At 41.2% G+C, this 20231-nt stretch overlaps 1 protein-coding gene across 1 annotated transcript in view; it reads left to right on the top strand.

The window, feature by feature from the left end:
- LOC108622162 (agrin) overlaps positions 1-20231 on the top strand; it is a 286403-nt gene that overhangs the window by 63423 nt on the left and 202749 nt on the right. The window contains 1 exon segment of the mRNA XM_018019866.2: positions 8622-8657. Coding sequence (XP_017875355.1) covers positions 8622-8657 — 36 coding nt within the window.

The raw sequence follows: 20231 nt of genomic DNA, 5'->3' as shown, positions 1-20231 counted from the left end.
GTCGCGTTTTATGGAACGACCATCGTACGAATGATTCGGTACGCGTACTTCTGTCCACTTTTTTATTCTCGCTTCCTTATTTTAGCGCGATATGCGTTTCGTGATCATTAAGTGTTTCTTCCCAAAGAATCAAAATTGAAAGTGTTTAACATCGAGATAGGATTTACTAATTTTGGAAAAAAATATCTGTTTTTGTATTTTAAGATTTAATAAATTGCCAGTAATTTTTATAGGAGGTTTCCCTGCTTATTAACAGCAGTAAAAATGGTACTGTTAATTCCCGACGTAGTAAAAATGATACTACACAGAGATGAAACGTGACGTTGACGCGACGTAAACGAAGTTTCCTAATTCCGTGTACTTGATTTAAACCGCAACAATAAACTCCTTTAATTTACTCAACTTCGGGGAAACGTAACGGTACACGTATGTACGACTATTCTACGAGGAAATATACGCGATTTTCCAGCTCCACGGGAATCGTACATCCGTCCTGGTACACGACTATCGTGAAGTTAAATGTTTTCCGGAACGATAGCGATACGGTTTCTCGTGAGCAGTTGCGCGCTTCTTCGATAATACGAGCTCTATCGTTGTTCTTTCGTTTTTCCAGAAGAGAACGGAAGACCCGAGTAGCGTAAGAGAAAGTTTCTTATTGCTATACAAAGTTCTCGCCGTGAACGATGTTGAAGTGGCAAACGATTCGGCAACTCGCTGTCGATGTATAATATTCACGGTTCATGCCGGATTAAATCCATAGATGTATTTTACGAATAGAAGAATTACTGCCCGATTCGTCTGCTCGACGCAAGGACTATAAAAAATATAAACTTTCTCCGCAAGCTATGAATTATAATTTTTTGTACATTTGAGCTTTTTATGCAAGCGGTATTTTAATAAGATTTCAGAATACGTATTCTGTATAATTCAATAAGTTAACATGAATTGAAATTAATTCAGTTTACTCAATATCTTCCGTTCCATATATTTTCTTAATTTTTAACATTATGCTTAGTCAGATTTGTGAAATAATTGTATAAAGGAAACAAATATTCAAAAAACAATATATTGCAAAGCGCGTGACGAAACGGAAAATTGGAGAAACGGTATTAAACGGGTTTCCATCTCGGATCTCGTCGAGATCAGCGACTTCTCATCAGACGCGGTGCGACAGTAGTAGAAACGAGAACGGGCCAGCCAATAGGGAAAAAGGTCGCAGCAATCGGCAGCGATCGGGATTGTTCGCGAGTTACCGAGTTCGAGTCAAGATTAATGTTAACTCCGCCGTAGGAGTTAATAAGTCCGAGACCGATAAATCCCGCTAACTCCTCGTTCACCTCTCCCTCTCCTTTTTTCTTTTCCCTCATTCTTCTCGTGCCTGTGCACGTTCAGTTCCCGCTGCTCTATTACAGTTCTCTCCCAGCCGCCACGCCGCGCCGCCGCCGCCGCCGCCGCTGTCCGCTTTCGCGCCGCGCCGCGCCAGGCGAGTCGCAGGGCTTTGAGAAACTCGAAAACTTTCCCGGCAAGAAAAAGCCGACCGTATCACCCGCAGTTCCCCGGCAAGAAGCTCCGATCCGACAGTCCTTTCCAGGATCATTTCCTGCAGGAATTCTGCCCGTTTTTGTACCGATTACTTGCGACGAATAGTTTTCCTATTACACGAGGCCGACACTGTTTTCTCGCCGTCGATTACCCGGGTATCGCGTTTATATGCATACGTTTAAGGTGTTTATGCAGGAGAAATTTATGGAATTGTTAGTTTTAGCCTCGGGTAATTTACCGAAACACAATCTACGTATGACGTGCTTTGTAATTGCCGAATTTGGAGGTATTTTATGGGATCACTTAGAGATTTTGTTCGTGAGTGATCTATTAGTTGGTTCGAACGGAAACTAAAGTATTTAATTACGAGCGTGACACACGTCTTAACAAATACTAGGTGTAATTAATGATTACCTCGCTATCGAAGTAGCTAAGTATACTTGAAAGTAAAGTACGAAACAAAACAAGTTCGAACAGTCAGAAATCGTGTAGTAAAGGCGATCCGACACCGTCAGCTTTCATGTTACTGCACGAAGAAATGGAACGGAAGTTGGTCGCTAAGGAGGACTCTCTGGAAAAGTCCCTGTCAAGGAAGCTGACGTTTAATTTAATAAATGCCGCGCTTTCGTGCTCTTTCTTTTACTTCGTTTTCCTTTTGCGTCCCCCGCGGAGAGGCGTTTCCGCGCCATTTCCTCCTCGGCGTCGGTAACTGCTATCCCGTTGCTGTGTAAAAATTCTGCGGGAGAACTGCGCGGCGGAGGGACGGGAAAGAGGCGCGGCTTATTAAACGGGTCAAACTCGTAGGCAGGAAGTTTCGCGTAAGTTCGGAATTTCCGGCCAGTGTTGACACTCGTTTACTGTTCCCGGCATACATCTTTTTAGCTACTTTTTATTTTTCTTCTCTTCACCCTTGCCTGGAAATAAGTATAAAGTTACCGGCAGTGATTGCTCGTTGACCACTTACAAAGTTTATATCATTGCCAACTTTTTTATTACAATTAATTCGATCTGTTTTATTAGAAGCAAATTTCTTTTATCCGAACATAATTTAGGAACGAAGGAATTAAGTAAACTTCCACTGGCTTCATTTTATTTAATGAATAAATGCACGGTAAGAAAATATGTAATTCGCCCAAACGTGTAATTCGGTGTCGATCAGATACGGTTTCAATTATTAGCGACACGCGCTTAACATCATCAGTGTCAATTGTTGTCACAGTTAATTGCGGACGACTTAATGGAATTTCCAGGTAGACGGGAATCACGTAAGCTCGGCGATGACGAATGCCGTGCGATGTAGACTTACAATTGTCACGGAACTTTGACATGAGAGATGTCGCTGAGAATTGTACCCAAATTAACGTAGTGCACGCAATTTGCATTGATTCTCCCTATCCCGCTTGCGACACGAGATTCCAGTTTGTTTCTAATCATTGTGGAAAGCGTCTGAGATCACAAAATTCGTGATTTCGTTTACTTCATATTTTCAATTCTGTATTCATAACAAAAATTGCACATCTACAGATATTCATTTGACGGTGGTTCCTTTATATGAAAAGTAAAAATAATTTCCCTGTTCAGAATACGATTTAAATTATTTTCGTACTACTAACATTTACTTTACTTCGTTCAATTTTATGTAAGTTCCTGAAAGATTCCCAGCGCGATCAATCTGTGCTCTCATTCGTTCACATCGGATTTCAATCGGATCGAGCAATTTGATAACCAGCATCGGTACGTGGGAAACTGATTCGCGGGCGAGTCGGGGTGCGGTGAGAAGCGACTTAGACAAAGAATCGGGGCAAGTATATCGCGCACGTGGGCGTGGGTAGTTGCGAAGGACGTGAGCACGAAAGCCCGGTGGGAAACTTTCTTCATTTTTCGCCGCTGCTCGATCGGTCCAAAGTTTTCGCTAAAATATCGCGAGAATCAATCGCCGACGCGAGTGGCCCCGATCGAACGGCCTCTCCTACGCTCTCCCGGCCGTCGCTTAACTTTGGGCAAGTAACCAGACGACTTTCGGTCCTTTCCTCGAACGCTTTGCCCTGGTCCCTTTTAACTTATTTCAGAATCGTTCGAGTCTACAATTAATCTTGTGCGTTTATCGAAATCTACATTTTCTTTATACGTATTCAACTAATAAAAACTCGGGATCAATTAAATATTTTTATTATTCATTTTTTTATTATATTTCGTTAATTATTTAAATAGTTCATTTTTTTATTAAGTCGACTCAATGAAATATTTATAACGGTAATGTAATCCAATTTTCTAATCTATATATGGATACAGATAATCCACAGATAGTTGAGCTGTTCGTTAATTAGTAATTACACGCGTTATCTGTTGATTCCGATTGAAGATAGCTACTGTGAAACCTTCTCTGCAGATATCTGGTAGATGCAGGTGATTTTAGTCGGACAGCATTAAGCTAGGATATAGACCGAGCTTGTATTAGAGATGGGGATGATTTTGGTGATCCTTAGGTTTAGCCGACTCAGCAATACAGCTGTACCTACGACTAATTCTCGTTTGCATAGCTTACTTTGTATTAACAAACCAATTTGATACATCTAAACATCGAATCCAATTTCATGTAACAACAGTATTCTTTATTTATTTAATAAAAGCATAGTTTTTTTGTTAGTACGAACTTCGAAATGAACATTTAATAGTTATTTAAAATAAACAATGAAAATCTAGAATAGGGATTTTTACTATCTATTTTTGAATAAGTCATTAAAGAAAGTAGGTCCTCGTTACGGCGTGATTCGTTTTTGCGACAAATTTTTTCCTCACTGCGCCACCTGACGCGGTTTTATTGAGAAAGGAAGAGGAAAGGAGAAATAAAAAAAAAATAATACATGGTATACGTGTTTCGTCTTTGGTTCCGTATACAGAGCGGAGGAAACGGAAAATCGAAAGTGCTTCGCCACCATTTCCGGCGGCCGCTCTTTCGCTCCCTCGTGGCGCACCTCGGGCGTTGCTGTCGAATGCAAAAAAGAGGAGAATGAAATATCGTGTCTGCGAGCACGACGCGTGAAATTCTTCCTTCGAAAATAGCTTCGATATACGAGACGTTCGGTTTACATATAGTTGTAAATCCTTTCGATTTAGGTGGCACCGCGAGAATAACAATTTTTCCATCGGCGAATTACTACCTTCAGCTCGCCCATTTATCTGTCCTCCCTTTCCACTTCCTGCCGTTATTTCATCAGTTTTTCGCTCGTCCGATCGCTCGAATAGAAATGACAGTTTCGAGAATTGTGTATAAAAGTACAGTCTTCCCATCGAATCTAGTGAATATCGCGCGAAAGGAAACAGCATTATCTCCTCTGTCTCCCCGTTGCTACTTTCAACACACTTTCCGTCTTGTTACTGACGAAAGTAATATACAGGGTGGACCACGAAGCATGAGCAGCTTTAAGGCGCTTAATTATTTTCCCGTCAAAGGTTTAAACGGAAGTTCTTCTAGTTGAAATAATATGGTTGAAGGAGAGCATTAGGATGATTTTATCAAATTTTTTGTCAATCCTTTTTACAGCTGAATAATCTAATCGTAAACTGATCACGCCTCGCGATCCACCTTGTAGAAGCAAGCCGTCGCGTCGACTTAAGGTGCGCTGCCAATTTTTCAGACCTCGGTTTGTCGATTTTCAGATCATTCCGAACTTACTGTCCATTCGTGTACGCTATGATTGGGTTTGATAAGTTTCCGCGAAACTAGAGTAGTCGCGCGGGAGTTATTCGTATGTAGGACGTCGCGTACAGAAAGTTGGGAAAATTGGAAACTTTCAAAATACGTTGAGATACAATGATCTCCGAACAGAGATATCACAATAAGAAATCGATTCTCATCCTCCTCTCACAATTTTTTTATTTTCGAATACACGCCATCGAATAGAATACGAAGTTTATACAAAATTTCAAGACAAATACTCTTACTTAAAATGCAAAACAAACGTAATTCCAAATATTCGTTCTCTTGCTTCCTATTTTTATCGACCTTTTCCTTAACTCTGGATAGCCCGTGCACCAACACGTGCAAAGATTCTCTTCTTTCTCTTTCCTTGCGGGGATTACGAAAAATCCTAGTGTGTACGCAAACACAGTCGCGTGCACGCACTCCGTGCCTCGCGCGGTTGTGATGATACTAGTGCATATAGTGTTATCCGTCGGTTTGTGGGAGTGGCAACACGTGTTCCTCATGTGTGTCAACCCGCAGTCGTGGCTGTGGGACGAGGAACGGGAATATCGGCCCGATATCAGCCTGTACGAGTACTCATAGAGGCGGGTTGCATACATATCGCCGGTTTGGTAGTGCCGCGTGGCACGAACTGCACTAAACCCTTACAAAACCCGAGTAAACGCGTGTCCCTCTGTGTGGTACTTCACTCCGGAAGGCATCGAGCGGCTTTTAGCATTTTCCAAACGTGGTATATAATCTAGAAATTCAGATAAAATTATTTAATTTAGAAATAAAATTATTAAAATCTACACGTAGAATTTTACTACTCTGGATGTAAAATTATAAAGTAGAATTTCGTAATTTATAATCGTAACTATTTCAACATGCAAATTATTCTACTGCACTCCACATAATTAAACTCCTGTGTAGTAAAATTTTCTAACGCATTTTCTGAATGCAATGTTTCTTTTACTATTTGTAATCCAGACTGAATTTAAAAACACTTTTTTCACGCTCCATTCCGTCCCTTACATCTTGGCTACAAAGCAACCTTAATTCTACTTTCTCGAAATCATTTACCACGTGTTCGCTAATAAGAATGCCGCAGATTCTGCGGGAAAAGCTTCATTAAAAAGTTGCTTAACTACAAATTTTTCCATGCATCGTTATGTGGTAGCGCGGGCATAAAAAGTGTTATTGTTCTCGATTGTTAAACTCGAGAAAGTACATAATTGTTTATTCAGCGGAGCGTAGTTTGATTGCTAGTTTCGAGTGTAGAACCACGCCTCGTTATAGAGAGAAATTGATACGATACAAAATTTTACACAACGCAGCACTGGGGAACTTTTTTAAGTGTGTGCCTAGATTTGTTGTCTAAACAGTTTACTGAGCAAACATTCTATTAAACGGAGTGTGTGCGAATGGTCAGAATTGTTTAGCAATAGAATAGTTTCGAGAAAAGCGACGAAAGCTCGTTTCCCGAATAAAATTCGATGCGCTTTGTACAAGTGCAATGAGACGATACGACGACGACGCCGATGTGATGAAATTGCATTCGGAATCCTTATGAATTGTTCCGTGACATAATTACATGGCCGTTACTAGCATTAATTCGTTTGCGAACTCGGCATAAAGGAAAATCGTGCGCGAGAAAAAGAATGAAACGAGGGATAGAGTGGAACGTGAGGCGTACTATAGAATTAAAAACGATATTTCGGTTTCATTGATTTTTGCATTACCCTCCTTTCGCTGTGGCGTTTCCGCTTATTTTCCTCGTTGTTCGTCGAGCGCATGTACGGGGGACGTAGCAGATTTAAAATACATTTGTTCGACTCTCGAAAGCAATTTTTTCCAGGACGCGTACGAGTGTAGATTACCGTAAATGCATATGCGTGATGAATTACTGGGCGGTGAACGAACGATATTTCTGCGTTAATATATCCAGTCGCCTGACCGTGGTGAATGCGTGCGAGCGCGGACGCACGCACCCACACGTATCCGCCGTAACAGAAATCGAGGCTCGTTTAAAAAAATTCCTGGCTGTAACACATATTTAATTGCAAGAATTATCGTGCGTGCGTCGCGCTGCACGACGTTAATTGTAATGCGTAGCGAACAACGTTGACAGCGGATCCGTGCAACTGCGATTCGAAAAGATATTTACCGTGGCCTGAGTGTTTTTATTCCTACGATCCTCTGCGAGAACTTCATTAAACGAATGTAATCACTATCAGCATCAAGTCGTCGAACTACTCACGCAATTGCGAGTTTAATTAAGCGTAATTACTGGTCGCAGACATCCTGTCAATCTTTTTCAAACACACATTCTTATCGTCACACCTTCCAATTGTTAGTACGTAGAAGAAGTATCAACTGTTCAGACATCGCAAGCCTGGAATACTCGCGGAAACTTCTAATTGTTTGGAACGTCATGCGTGGCTGTGCGGCGGACACGAAACATCTTCATTAAAGGACAGGGGCTTGGAAAGGATAATTAAAAGTTTCACGGAGGGAGAGAAGCTTGCACAGCTCGGAAGCGAGAGGATGTTGCGCGAACGGGTCACCCTGGATTTCCCTGTTATTTGCTCCACGAAATTGCCCCGTCTGTCTGTGTTGTTCCGATCCCGCGCGAGGCGCTTCCTACCCTCTTTCGTTGAATTTCGTTGTTCGGGGAACCTTGGCTCTCGGTTGATCCGCGTCCTGAAACGTTAATTACGGTTGTCTGAGACCGCGACAAAGTCGCCGAAAGTTTGCGAGCCACGGCGGACGAATGAAGCACACAGCCGGAAAGTACTTTGATTTTATCAACACGTGAATTCGTTACGCACGCAATTAACGGAGTCGTGCTTTTCATATACTTACCGGTTTCTTTGATACTACTGAAAATGTTGGACTTGAAGCTTTTTGCAAGACTGTTGGTCGAGGGTCTGCTTCTTAGACGAGATTGAGGGTTCTCATTACGCTAGTGGTACCGGTAATACTTACGTCCATATTAATGTAAAATAAAGTCCAGTGATGTAGAAGTTCAAAGAGGAATGAAAGAATATGATTCGCAAATATCCAGCATTACGTTCATTTCAATCGAGGGTGAAAAATTTATAGAAGAAGTTACAGACACTTCGAACGAAGAAGATCTAAAACTGTTGTGCGTTACCAACTTCGAACGAGTTTGTAAGCGCGGTAAAGTTTTTGCAAGTTTCTCGAAAACAATCTTATTTCAACGAAGAAGCTGGTCGCATTAATTATTTCACTGTTCATTATTTTTGCAAAGAGAGGTACATATCATGGTTACAAAGAAGCTGCTTCGTCGTGCTTTTATCATTAAAAGACGTTAACAACATGTACATATTGTGACTAATGATACTAATAATTAATCCTTTTCTCTTTCCAGACATGTCCTACAAGCCCCAGCGTCCCATTATCGAGGGTGAGTCCACATTTCATTTTCTAGAACAAAATATTTCTTAGAAATTTACATCTCTTGCTTTCATTCTCGTCTTAGGCAAAAAATATTTATTGCATTTTTCTTGTAACTCCAGTATTTAACAAGTTAAGTATCAATGATCGGCATTTATTGCCTTCGACAAAATCTCGATAAGATCTTTTTTCTCAAAATTTCGAAAAATGCTTCAAGTAAAAGTTGTAGGTACTGTTATTACCTACAAGAAAGCTCGTATACGATTTTTTTCTATCTCGAGCATTTCAGGACTACTTGATTAATTATTTTGTCTATCGTTAAATATTTCTTAACGAGTGGAGTTAGAAGGAAATTACATAGGATGTTTTTCGTATCTGACAATTACAGCTACATTGTGTATGTCTATACCTATACTTTCAAATCTATTAACATTCGCAAATTGAAATCTGTTTTGCATATTACTAATTACACGAGTAAGTAATTTTCACAAGCTTTAAACTTTTGTGCTGCAGTCTACGTACATGTCTCGCAGCCTCTAAAGTCCATGTGACATAAAATTAATACCTTTCATGTCCTGGAAAATTAGTAGTATCAGTAGAAAGTATTGGAATGAATCGTGGTCGAACATGAAAAGCGTTAAGCTGGCTTTAAAATTGGAGAAAAAAAGACCCGTAAACGGCGTGGCAATCATTTTATGATAGTTTGCCAGACAACGTAAATTAGCTGGCACGCGATATTTAAAAGCGAATTATACCCCGCGAGATTTAACGGACACGAGGGATTCGCGTCTTTCAAGCTGGATTACGTCTCTATTATACATCGGCGCAACACGGGGCATCGCCGCGCGCCGGTGAATTTCAGAATTGCACCGTTCGTTTCGTACTTGAACGATCACGCTATCGCATCCTAGCCGCGCTGACAAGCTCGCTTCGTCGAACGAAGCACCGCTGTTGGAAGTTATTTTTCTCGGGCCGCGGCTCCGCCACCGCGGGACTGGTAATTTTTCAGTAGTCTAGGCGCGGCAATGGTCAGACATAAATAGTCGGAATTACCCAGGGCGTAATGCCGTTTGGAGGATCGCGAAATTATTGCGCCGTTGCGTGAATTGCCGTAAAATGCGTTTACTTTTAAACGTTCTCTGCCTACCCTCTTTTTTATCTCCTTTTGTTTCGCGGGAACGGAAATTTCCTGTGAATATTTATTGCGGGCGACAGAGTTTCCCAGCGTTCGAAGTGTTATTGCTGTGTCGCGGCCGCTATAAATTCGCTCGGATACTTTTTTCCATTGTTCACAAAAGTAGCGTAGCTCCCGAACAAATGTAACAAATGTTCGTCCGGGACTTTACATGACTTTACAAAATAATTCCTCGGGACCGTGAACATTTAAACATGATTAGTATCCCAATGATTCACACGCGCTTTTTCTTTTTCTCTGTTCATAAATCAGGATCGCCGTAATTCGATAGTCCGACCGTGCGCATTTTTACGCAGCCGGGGATATTATTTATCGCATTTATTCGATGCTCGATCCTGATCATTATCTTTCGGAACCCTGAAAAGGTGCGCACTTTTATGAAACGCCGCGATACAAATCATCCTGTCAAACGCGTTATGCAAGGGTTCTTTTTCAAAGCTCCCCACGCGTTTCGCCTATTGTTGCGCGCAGCTATCTGAACGTACATTATCGGCACACTTTGTGCGAGATTTTTGTTCGTAATGCTTGCATTTCCTGGTCATTGTAACGAGCAGATCCATGCGCATAGCAGGTATTCATGCATCGTCGACGCATGATGCATGATTTCTCGATATATTTAAATGCTTGAGTAAATACTGACTAATATAATTGAACAGATAAATATATGAGAAATTATTATTAGAAACATCGTATCATTTTTAAGATTATCGTAACTTGTATTAAAAAGATAAAGCAGGAGTTCATAATAGTCTGATTTCGCCACGCTGCAGATACATAATTCGAGGAATTCGAGATAGCAGTAACAGAGACTGCCGTGAAACGTCGTAGCATCGTATCGCATTAACAAGCGTAGGAATTACCTCGGCTCGTTTCTCGAGGAGCACGGTGGGGCGGCGAGTCGTGTGAAATTTGTACCGCGGCGAATACGCGTCGATTATCAATTATTGGGGAAGTTGGTCGCGCGCGCAAAGGACGAGGCGGACGTTAGGCAGAGTTATACCATTATTTGAATAGTTCACTGATACGATCGTTTCGGCAATGCGCACTGCGGATATCCGAAGTTTCAACATCAGGATATTGAATATGGTTCGGGCAGGAAATTGGGAATATTCTGGATACTTCGGTGGCCGTTACTTCGAGCAACGTTAGATGTTTCGATGACAACAGCCCCGCCGGTCCGCCCAGCCAATTAGTTTTGAATTCCGCGTAAATCAGCCGCGAATGACTATGTACGCGGTGGAATAATTGGGAACGGGTCGCGTCTCGGCTAGACGTTACGCCACGTAGCGATTCGTCGCGATATCCCGTCAAATTCATGCGCTCCAGCTGGCTGATTAGTCGACTGAATAGATGGAACCAGAAAGGGAATATAGGAGCAAAGGACACGCTATTATACGTTCTAGTAAATACAACAGCGGTACTAAATTGTATATTAACTTCGGAGAAATGTAACAGCTCCTCTTCTATTTACACTGGATCTTTTGCATATTTAAAGTAAACTAGTAAATAACAATCGTCGTTTCATATATTCATTTTACGTAAATTACTGTATTCAAATCGAGTTACAAGAATTAGTTTAAATACTTGTTTATATGTTCGTTTTCCACCTGAAAGCGTTTTATGTATGTGCATGAATTTAACACAATTAGTGAAATCATAAATTACGCATAAATGTTTGTGAACAACCGTGTACGTACGGGAGATATGGAATTAACTGAAGAACCCTTGAGAATGAAATTTCCGCCAAGAGCATTATCTAAATATAGAATCAGTTAGGTGCGCATGAATTCTCTTACTCGCGTTTTCGTGCATCGATGTAACATCCGGCATCCACCGCGTTCAAGTATTTGCACAGAATCATTCAAACGGATCCAAAAGCCTTGACGTTTTCGAGGCTTTTGCCGACGAGAGCGAAAGACCGCGAACGTTCCTTGGGTTCGGCCGTCTTTGTTAAGCGTGAAGACCAGCCAACGACACTGACGGTCTCATCGGCAAATTTATTCCATTTACGAACAGCGTAGTATAATTTTTATCGGGTCTCGTCCTCGTTCTCCCGGTCTTCTATTCCCCGGTTTCGCGAGGGGATAAGAAACTCCACGTAATTCGAATAAATAATACAGCATGCTAACGAAGGCTCGCTCATTCTCCCTTTGCCTTTGCTCCTCTTGAAACAATATTCCGTCGACTTTATTCACGGCACACGTAGCCTTGTACAGGGATCGTTTCGCTCTAACTCAGTTACCCACGGCCTTTCCCCTCCCAAATGTATTCACGGTATCGGTTCTCGAAACTTAATTGAACAAAGGAATTCTTATGGCCGCGAGAAGAGTATGCTGAATGAACGGGGCATGGGTTAAGAGGTTTCGGAATCGTCGGCGAAGTGGTGGGCTACTTTGAAAGTTTTTTTTATGAGGTAGAATTATTTTCTCCGATGAGATAAAGCACAGGAATCGATCGAGTTCAGCCAACCGAAAATTAGACGCTGTGCTTCCTAAATAGAAGCTTGGATTAAACTTTCATATCATATACGATACATCTTCATCTTTGTATAACAGAATAGTCTTTTTATATCAAAGCATGTACGGCGAGGATAAATATTCTGTGCTGTGTTAAATCCTCACTGAGGAGGTTTGCTAAGAACATGAAGAATTCAAGCGGTATTGAATTATATATGCTCAGACTTACAATTAATCGTTTCGTCGACAGTTTCAATAACATTTTAAGTGAATCTTATTTTGGTTGTTTGAATTATTTTATTTATTTATTTATTTATTTATTTTATAAGTTGAATATAAATTGTTACTAAAAGCTGTCTGATCATACGGATCGAACAATCGGGATGGAAATATGTACAAACCTTTTTACATCGATTTGATGGGTCATGCCATTGCGTGAGACGTCTGTTTAATACAACGAAATACATCGCGGAAAGTCGAGTATCGTGACGATTGTGCACATGAGCACACAATTTCGTTCTCTCTCTCTCTCTCTCTCTGATGAGTGCATCGCAGCGCGATACGTATCACTGTCACTCAAATCGGTTGCATCTACGGTGAGTCGTGCGTATCTGCAATCTCGCGACGCGTTCTATTTCCACAGACTATCGTTTCGCAATTAAGTTCTAAATCGCGCTAATTATTTATTCCGAGGTTGTTTGCCTCTGAAGCGCACCTTATCGCAGCTTCATGTTTCGTTAATGTACATGTATGAGATAGATACCGTGACGAGCTCCATGCAAATAAAGTCATAGGGTTGATGAATTTTCAAAGAGAATCGTAATAAACGCAATTACATATCTTTTACCTTCTCTGTAATATCAATGAAATTCTTCAAAAATTGTCGTGATATACGCTTGAAATTACGTACTCTCATCGTAAATTAAATCTTCAATCGTCGTTCGTATGAAATTGCTTTCTAAAGTCTCCGATGTGGAAATATAATTATGTAATGACTTTCCTTTGAAGGTATCTTTCCCTCGCTGATAAATATAAAGCAACGGTTGTAATCAGACCCTTGCACTGATGATGACTCATATTTATCAGGTATCACGAACGAAACAGTGACAAGAAAATACAGTTCACTTATGCTTTATGGCAGGATTGAAAAAGGAATTTTCTTCTGGATAGAACAGGGCTGGACGATCCGCGATACCATAGGGATTGCCGAGTGAAAATAAGTAAAATAAAAATTCGGCCAAATATATTCTACAACGGCGTGCAATTAGTATAAATCGTTGCGCATCCTTGTGTTCCGTTTCCCTTACCACCTAGCCCTGCATGGTGGTGCGAATGCGAGTAAGGCACCGAGAGAGAGTGAAAGAGGCAGAGAGGGAGGGTAAAGGAACGCGGTGCGACGCGGTCTGGCGAGAAAAACGAAGTCGGGCCGATAAATTACACGTAGAAAAAACCGTGACACAAACGGTGGTAGGGTGAAGAAGGGGAGGGAGAATCAGGGTGGAGTCGGAGAGACAGATGGAACGGAGGAATAAAGCGGGAGGGGCGAAAAAAGGCATGGGTAAAGTGAGAACTGCTGGTCCACATGGTATAAATGCGGAAGAACGTGCGTGGCGCTCGCTTTTTACCGATTTTTCTGACTGCTCTCGGAACCACCTTACCACAGTGGCCACCGTTATCAGACGGCTGGCGTTAATATCAGCCGTGAAGTTTCACAGAACACTGGGGGGACCAGTGAGAAAGTTAGTTTCCCGCGGTACTGTACTCGAAGTCTGACTCAAAAGATGATCGACAATGAACGTACTAATTCAGCTACTGATAAGCCTTAACGAATCGTGAATAGGCGACTTATCATAAGAAAATCAGAAGTGAAACGCAGGAAGAAACGGTTAATAGAAAAGAGAGAGTGCGTGCACCGGGAGAAAGCTTGTGAAAGTCGTAGGGTTTACTGTTCCCGGCTTCTCGGCTAGTATATTTCTTGGTTCGCCACGTAAGTTGCAAGCCGGTCGGCTTCGCTTTGTGTGCTCGACACATACGCGTCTTTGCACAGAGCTGTACGTGGTGCGCAAGCTATACCCGTGGCCAAAGATAAGGTTACGTTAAGAAATTGCTTTTCGTGGGACGAAGCCAAACGCGAAGTAGGAACTCCTCGCGTGCGGCAATCTTTTCTTCCTCTTTCACTTTTTCCTGTTCACCCTCTAACGCTCTCCCAGTGCACCCTTTCAACCCCGGCGACCCCTCCCCCCCCCCCTCTCTCTCTCTCTCTCTCCTTCTCTGTTCCCTTCGCGTTTCACGTTTCCCTTTTCTTCGACACGACGCGTAGTCGTGCCGCGCAGAGCCACTCTCCTCTCGGCCCCTCTTATTTATAGCACTTCAGCTTTCGTTTCTGTCCACTTCCTTTCGTCGAGATGCACACCGACAAAAGAACAGAGCTTCAAAGAGCGTGGAACGAAACTGGGAGCCGTGCACTTTAAGTTCGCACGAAACCAACCCAAGGATTCATGCACAGTCTTCTCCCGGAGAGGCCGAAGGTGGCGACAATCATTTTGTTAGGATAATGGTTGCATTGAGAACCGTTCTATGGCATCAGACAATAGCATTCTCATCTACGTTATGTAACTACGGACGGGAATGTGTTTCTATTCATTAATATTAGATTTAACATAATTCTTCATGAGTTAATTTGTAGAAAGTGTTTTCTCTTATAATTGAGGTAGTGGAAAGATTTAAAAGCAAGCAATAAAATCTGTTTATTTTACACTGATCTTCATATGTACATGCTTGAAATAAGTCTCATTCCTTCAATCGACTGGTTATTATTTTTTCCTCGCCTACTTCTCTCTAAACACTAGAACGCTTGTTTCCCCAATTTTGTATAATTTTCGTAACCTTTTTCTATGTTTTTGGTAATGTCGACCGTATCCGAATAGGACGATTCAATCGAGTCATTAAATACCTGACCAAGTTTGGTCGGGAATCCCGCGAGGATAATCGACGCGTTCAATGCGTGCATTAATCTCTTAATGCATGGCAAAACAGCAAGTGATAACACTTTATTATTATATTTTGGTGGTTACGTTATGAACGGAAACTGCGATGCTTGGACGATGGTAGTGGGTGGTAACGAGGCGAGGGAATAGGATTAAAATTAGTCCATCATATTAACAGTAGCAGTGAACAATTTACATGTTATTTAAACCCCTCTGGCATAAATAAACGGGGTGAGCGTTTGTCTCGTACAAGTTATAATGAAAAGCAAACGCTTCGCTTGTATAGCCGGATCTCGCTTATCAAGTTCTTTGAGTTAAAACCCGTCGCGTCGTTGTGTTCCTTTTTTGTTTCTATTGTTTCATTATCATCGGAAGGGAAAGATAAAGGATCGTGAAGTTAATTACAGATTTTGAAGAAGGCGTCGCTCCCTTTGTAACAATTTGGAGTAAGCGTTGATTAATTAGGAGTGGTAGAAAAAAAAAATAACTGCAACAGTCGCCTGTCGTTAAAATCTCTCTACATAAAGACTGGTGAAATAAAATAATATTTAGAATCGATTTGAAATTGCAAAATACATGAAAAATTGTTGAATGAAATACCTTTGTTCTCTCTATTGATTTTAAAATACTTCATAAAGCGTATAATAATATTCTTGTAGAATAACGTTTTATCAAATAGCTGATTATTCACGCAATTGTTTCTCTCTCATAATCTCTAGCATTGAATAATTCTTGTTCACTGTTTGTATAAAATTATGAAATGTATTATTCCATTATTCATTCTATAGTTTAAACAATGCCATGAGCTCGGTGAATACTAAAATCGCAAATGCAGGAATGATTACATAAAGCAGCATGTCTGAATAATTCAATTGAACCGTTAATATGATGAATGAAACGAAAAAGAAATGATGAACGAGATTTAATTCCTGCGAGCGGCAATTTAATTCCGATTTATCTCCAGGGTTAGATAACTTTCCGACGCGTGGATCTTTTTCGATGAACGACAATCGACGTTTTCACGTTTTAAAATCGAATATTCGATATTCGCGGAGACATTTTATTTTAAATAATACAGACAACGTGGAACGGTTTCGACGAAATTAATTAACGTTGCATTTCACTGCCTGTTAAGGTAGACAAAAACGATTTATCCGTCGATCGTGCTCGACATTGCGCAGCGTTATTATTAATTCATTTGTGAACGAGAATTCGATATTAGATAAATGCTACGAAAAACAGCGCACCGGTCCATTCCGTTACGTACACCCATTCATTCGCGACGTTAATTTCGCGGCGCGGTCCTTTCTGCCAGTCGTTCGATAATTCAGTTCACGTCCTTCTCGTTCCTCTCGTCGACTCAATGGAGTATCGTATTAGTCATGAATCGAATCCCGATATCACGAAAATCGAATTTAAGATAGGACAAAATTAAAACCAACCGTTCTCTGAAATGGAAATTCAGAGAATTGCATGATATTTGATAGACCTGCCGTTTTATGTAATTACAATACATATACCTCCTATTAAATTTTCTACCAAAAATTACTTTGGGCGATAGCGGAATTCGTCGACTGTAACTTTGAGCAAAATATATCCCCTAATCGTGAGTTCTAAAATCATGGGAGAATGAGAAAAGGTATGGAATTAGTTCCGGTAACGTTATCGCAGTTTCTGTGCACAGATGGCCACAAAAGAAAAAAATGACCTCTTCTGCCAGGTGGAAACAAGATAATCGATGGCCTTATATATACGACCAATGGATTCGATATCAAGCGGCACAAAAATGACAGTACGCCGGTCGGAACCGGGTAAAAAATAGAGACAAAAGCGTCTGTATCCACGAAACGGGCAGTCACTGAAAATGGGCGGTATGAATTAATCAACTACGCCGGGTCTCGCTGGCTGCCATTTATCGAGATTCTCCAAATTCTACTTTCTATTATTCTCCCTCTAGTCAATTCCCGAGCCCTTTTTTTAATTTCCTTCCTCTGATTTTTTTTCCTGTACAATTCCTATTCAATTGATTTAAAAAAGAAAGTAGAGGAACTGATCCACGTATGGAATCCAGTGACTAAACTATATTAAATATATTAAATATATATAATTACTATATTAAATGTAGTTTAGTGTTCAAGTATAAACACATTCGTTTAACATCGATTATATTTGATTTATTTTCTATCACCCTTTCTACCGTTGACACTCGATTCGACCTTGTTTATCATATAATCGAAATCAAATCCGCTCCTTCAAAAACTTAATGGAACAGATGCTCGGCTAAAATGCTAAAAGCTAAATTATTCAGAACTGTTTTCATTATTCATCTGTTCCTCTATTTAATATTTCCGTTCTCTCTATCAAGTCTACTTTGCAGTGTAATTGGATATTTATAAATCCGATCATGTTTTCCATTGTTCAAAAATAACAATTCTTTTCCTAAATTGTTTGCCAATCGTCTGGATTAAAATTTATAAAGGAATTAAAAAAAATGGGTGGCAAATATTTTTAAAGCATTTCGACCGACTAAATTCAATTATTTTCGTTCTTCCATGAATTATCCATTGCTATTAATAAAAAAGTATCATGAATTTTACAAAATGAGAGATCAATGAACGCTCTTTTGACCAGTTTAATAAAAGCATCAGACATTATTCAAAATTTCCCCAAGACTAATCGAAACGTCGTTTTATGACTTAAAGTCTCGGAGAATCAAAGACGAATTAACGCGATGCGAACTCCACGACGTCTCGACACGACAGGGGAACCTTACGCTAACCGAGACTCACGTGCGTGCACAGGTGTGTGCCCTAACCGAAACCCTTTAACAAGCGCAATCGCTCGCTGTGACTGAGACATGGTTCTCCAGGGACGACCAGCCGAGATTTACGGACTCGATTCCCCTATATTGTTCCTCTGCACGTACCGCACGCAGGCCGCCGCGGTGTGAGCTTGCAAGCACATGAACCCGCGTCTGGTTCCACAGTGCAGCCGTATGGCGCGGCTATACATACGTGTCCACATTCGGACGGTGTATTTAGTAAGCAGTACCAGTTTCCTTTTTTATGTCTCACCGATTCGCCCCGGTTTTTCCCCAATTGGAGAATGAAGTAAATTTGAACAACTTTTAAGGCCGAAACGAAGGAATTATACTTTTGCGAAAATAGCTGTGTGTTTAAAAGATAGAACATCTCCTGAATGTGTCAATCGACACGTTTGAGACGAAGGAAAGTTTTTTATGTCTCACCGATTCGCCCCGGTTTTTCCCCAATTGGAGAATGAAGTAAATCTGAACAACTTTTAAGGCCGAAATGAAGGAATTATACTTTTGCGAAAAATAGCTGTGTGTGTAAAAGGTAGAGCGTTTTCTGAATGTGTTAATCGACACGTTTGAGACGAAGGTAAAAGGGGTGGAAATTATGAAATATTGCGACATTAAGAAAGAATGTATTAAAAGGGAACGGTTGAAAGAAACTTGGATACTTGAGAATTTTTTAACTGTTCAGTGTCGTGCAAACGTCTATCACTGGTATTTCATGAAACTGTCTTGTAGTTCATATATGAATTACTGTCAATGAATATATACAATCCTCGGGTTGTCGATAGAGAAGCGGGAATCGAATTCCTGATGGTAATGATGATACGCGCGTATTACCTATAGTTCGTTTTGGCTTGCCCACCTACGTCTAGTTGTAGCTGCACGGTTGATTGCGACTCAATACCGGGATCTCTCGGTCATCCTGATATGTATGACCTCATATATGCGCATACGTACCTATCTGGCTGCACGTTTCAGTAACAATGGTACATTACGTCGGTTTAATCGATGATAAATCACATCGCGATATCCGTGATCGATAGATATCCCTGCTTTCGGAGATGCAATGTTGAGAGAAATATTTATCGTCTGAAATGATGTACGGCCGTGGGCAAAATGGCCGGGCAAAATCAGAATCCGTTCCGTACTTTGAATAAAATTGTACCGGCGCATGAATTATCTTACGTCGCAAGTTATTTACAGTGAAATTTTTATAGTCCCCTGTGTTTCCTGTGTGAACGACCCTAGTGAATTATTTATACGCGTCCAACCTTTTTTGCATTTGTACGGTTGCAATTGCAAAGTTTTAGAAAATGTCAGCGGTAAAAATTCAGGTTCAAACATCTCACGTTCCAACAGTTCCTAACCATCATGCACACGTTTCGAGGGAAATAAGCCGGAGATTGCCCTGAGAAAGTGCCTCAATCCATGCAATCCCTAAGAACATCTCCGCGCGGTGCGCTACTCCCAGCAGTAGAATTCCAAACAACTGCTAGTGCTAAAAAGGAATGACCGAGTCAAAGCAGGAGAGAGGAAAAAAGGCAAGGAGTCGCATCCTCGGGATCGTCACGTTAACTTCTAACGACATTGCCGGTCCCCTCGATTAACTCGTGCCCAGAAAACGGCACGACGCGGCGCGACACGGCATCACCGTCATTTCGTGCGAGATGCACCGCGACGTGGGGTCGCGCACAGGTGTGAAACGCGCTCGCCAGCCGCATCGCATCGTCGCGTCGCGCGACACTCAGGTCCATGTGCAGCCACATTGTTACATATACATACGTACATGCTCCAAATAGCTTCCAACGCCCAGGGGAGAACTCCATAAAGACTGATTTACGCGCAGGATTTATGAAGACCGTTCGGTTTTCTGGCTAGTATTTCACCGACGCGGATCGTTCTATCTTTTATCTGTTTTTTTCCCTCCCTTTGAACTTAGTTGCTTTTTTTTATCTCGACATGTTGTAGGTCTTCGATTCGTTCTTTTTTCATCCCGCGAATCCTCTGACCAGAGTGCACCCGTCTAAACGAAAGGAAGAGGGACAGGGTGAACAGGCAATAGTTCTTCCTATGCGCGAGGGTATATCGGCCGTAACGACCGATAATCGCATAATTCAACGCGAACGGG

Source organism: Ceratina calcarata, unplaced genomic scaffold (assembly GCF_001652005.2).
Source record: "Ceratina calcarata isolate Rehan_Ccalc_2016 unplaced genomic scaffold, ASM165200v1 scaffold209.2, whole genome shotgun sequence".
NCBI lineage: Eukaryota > Metazoa > Arthropoda > Insecta > Hymenoptera > Apidae > Ceratina > Ceratina calcarata.
Note: the sequence above shows the minus strand (reverse complement) of the source record. Positions and strands in the feature narration are given on the sequence as shown.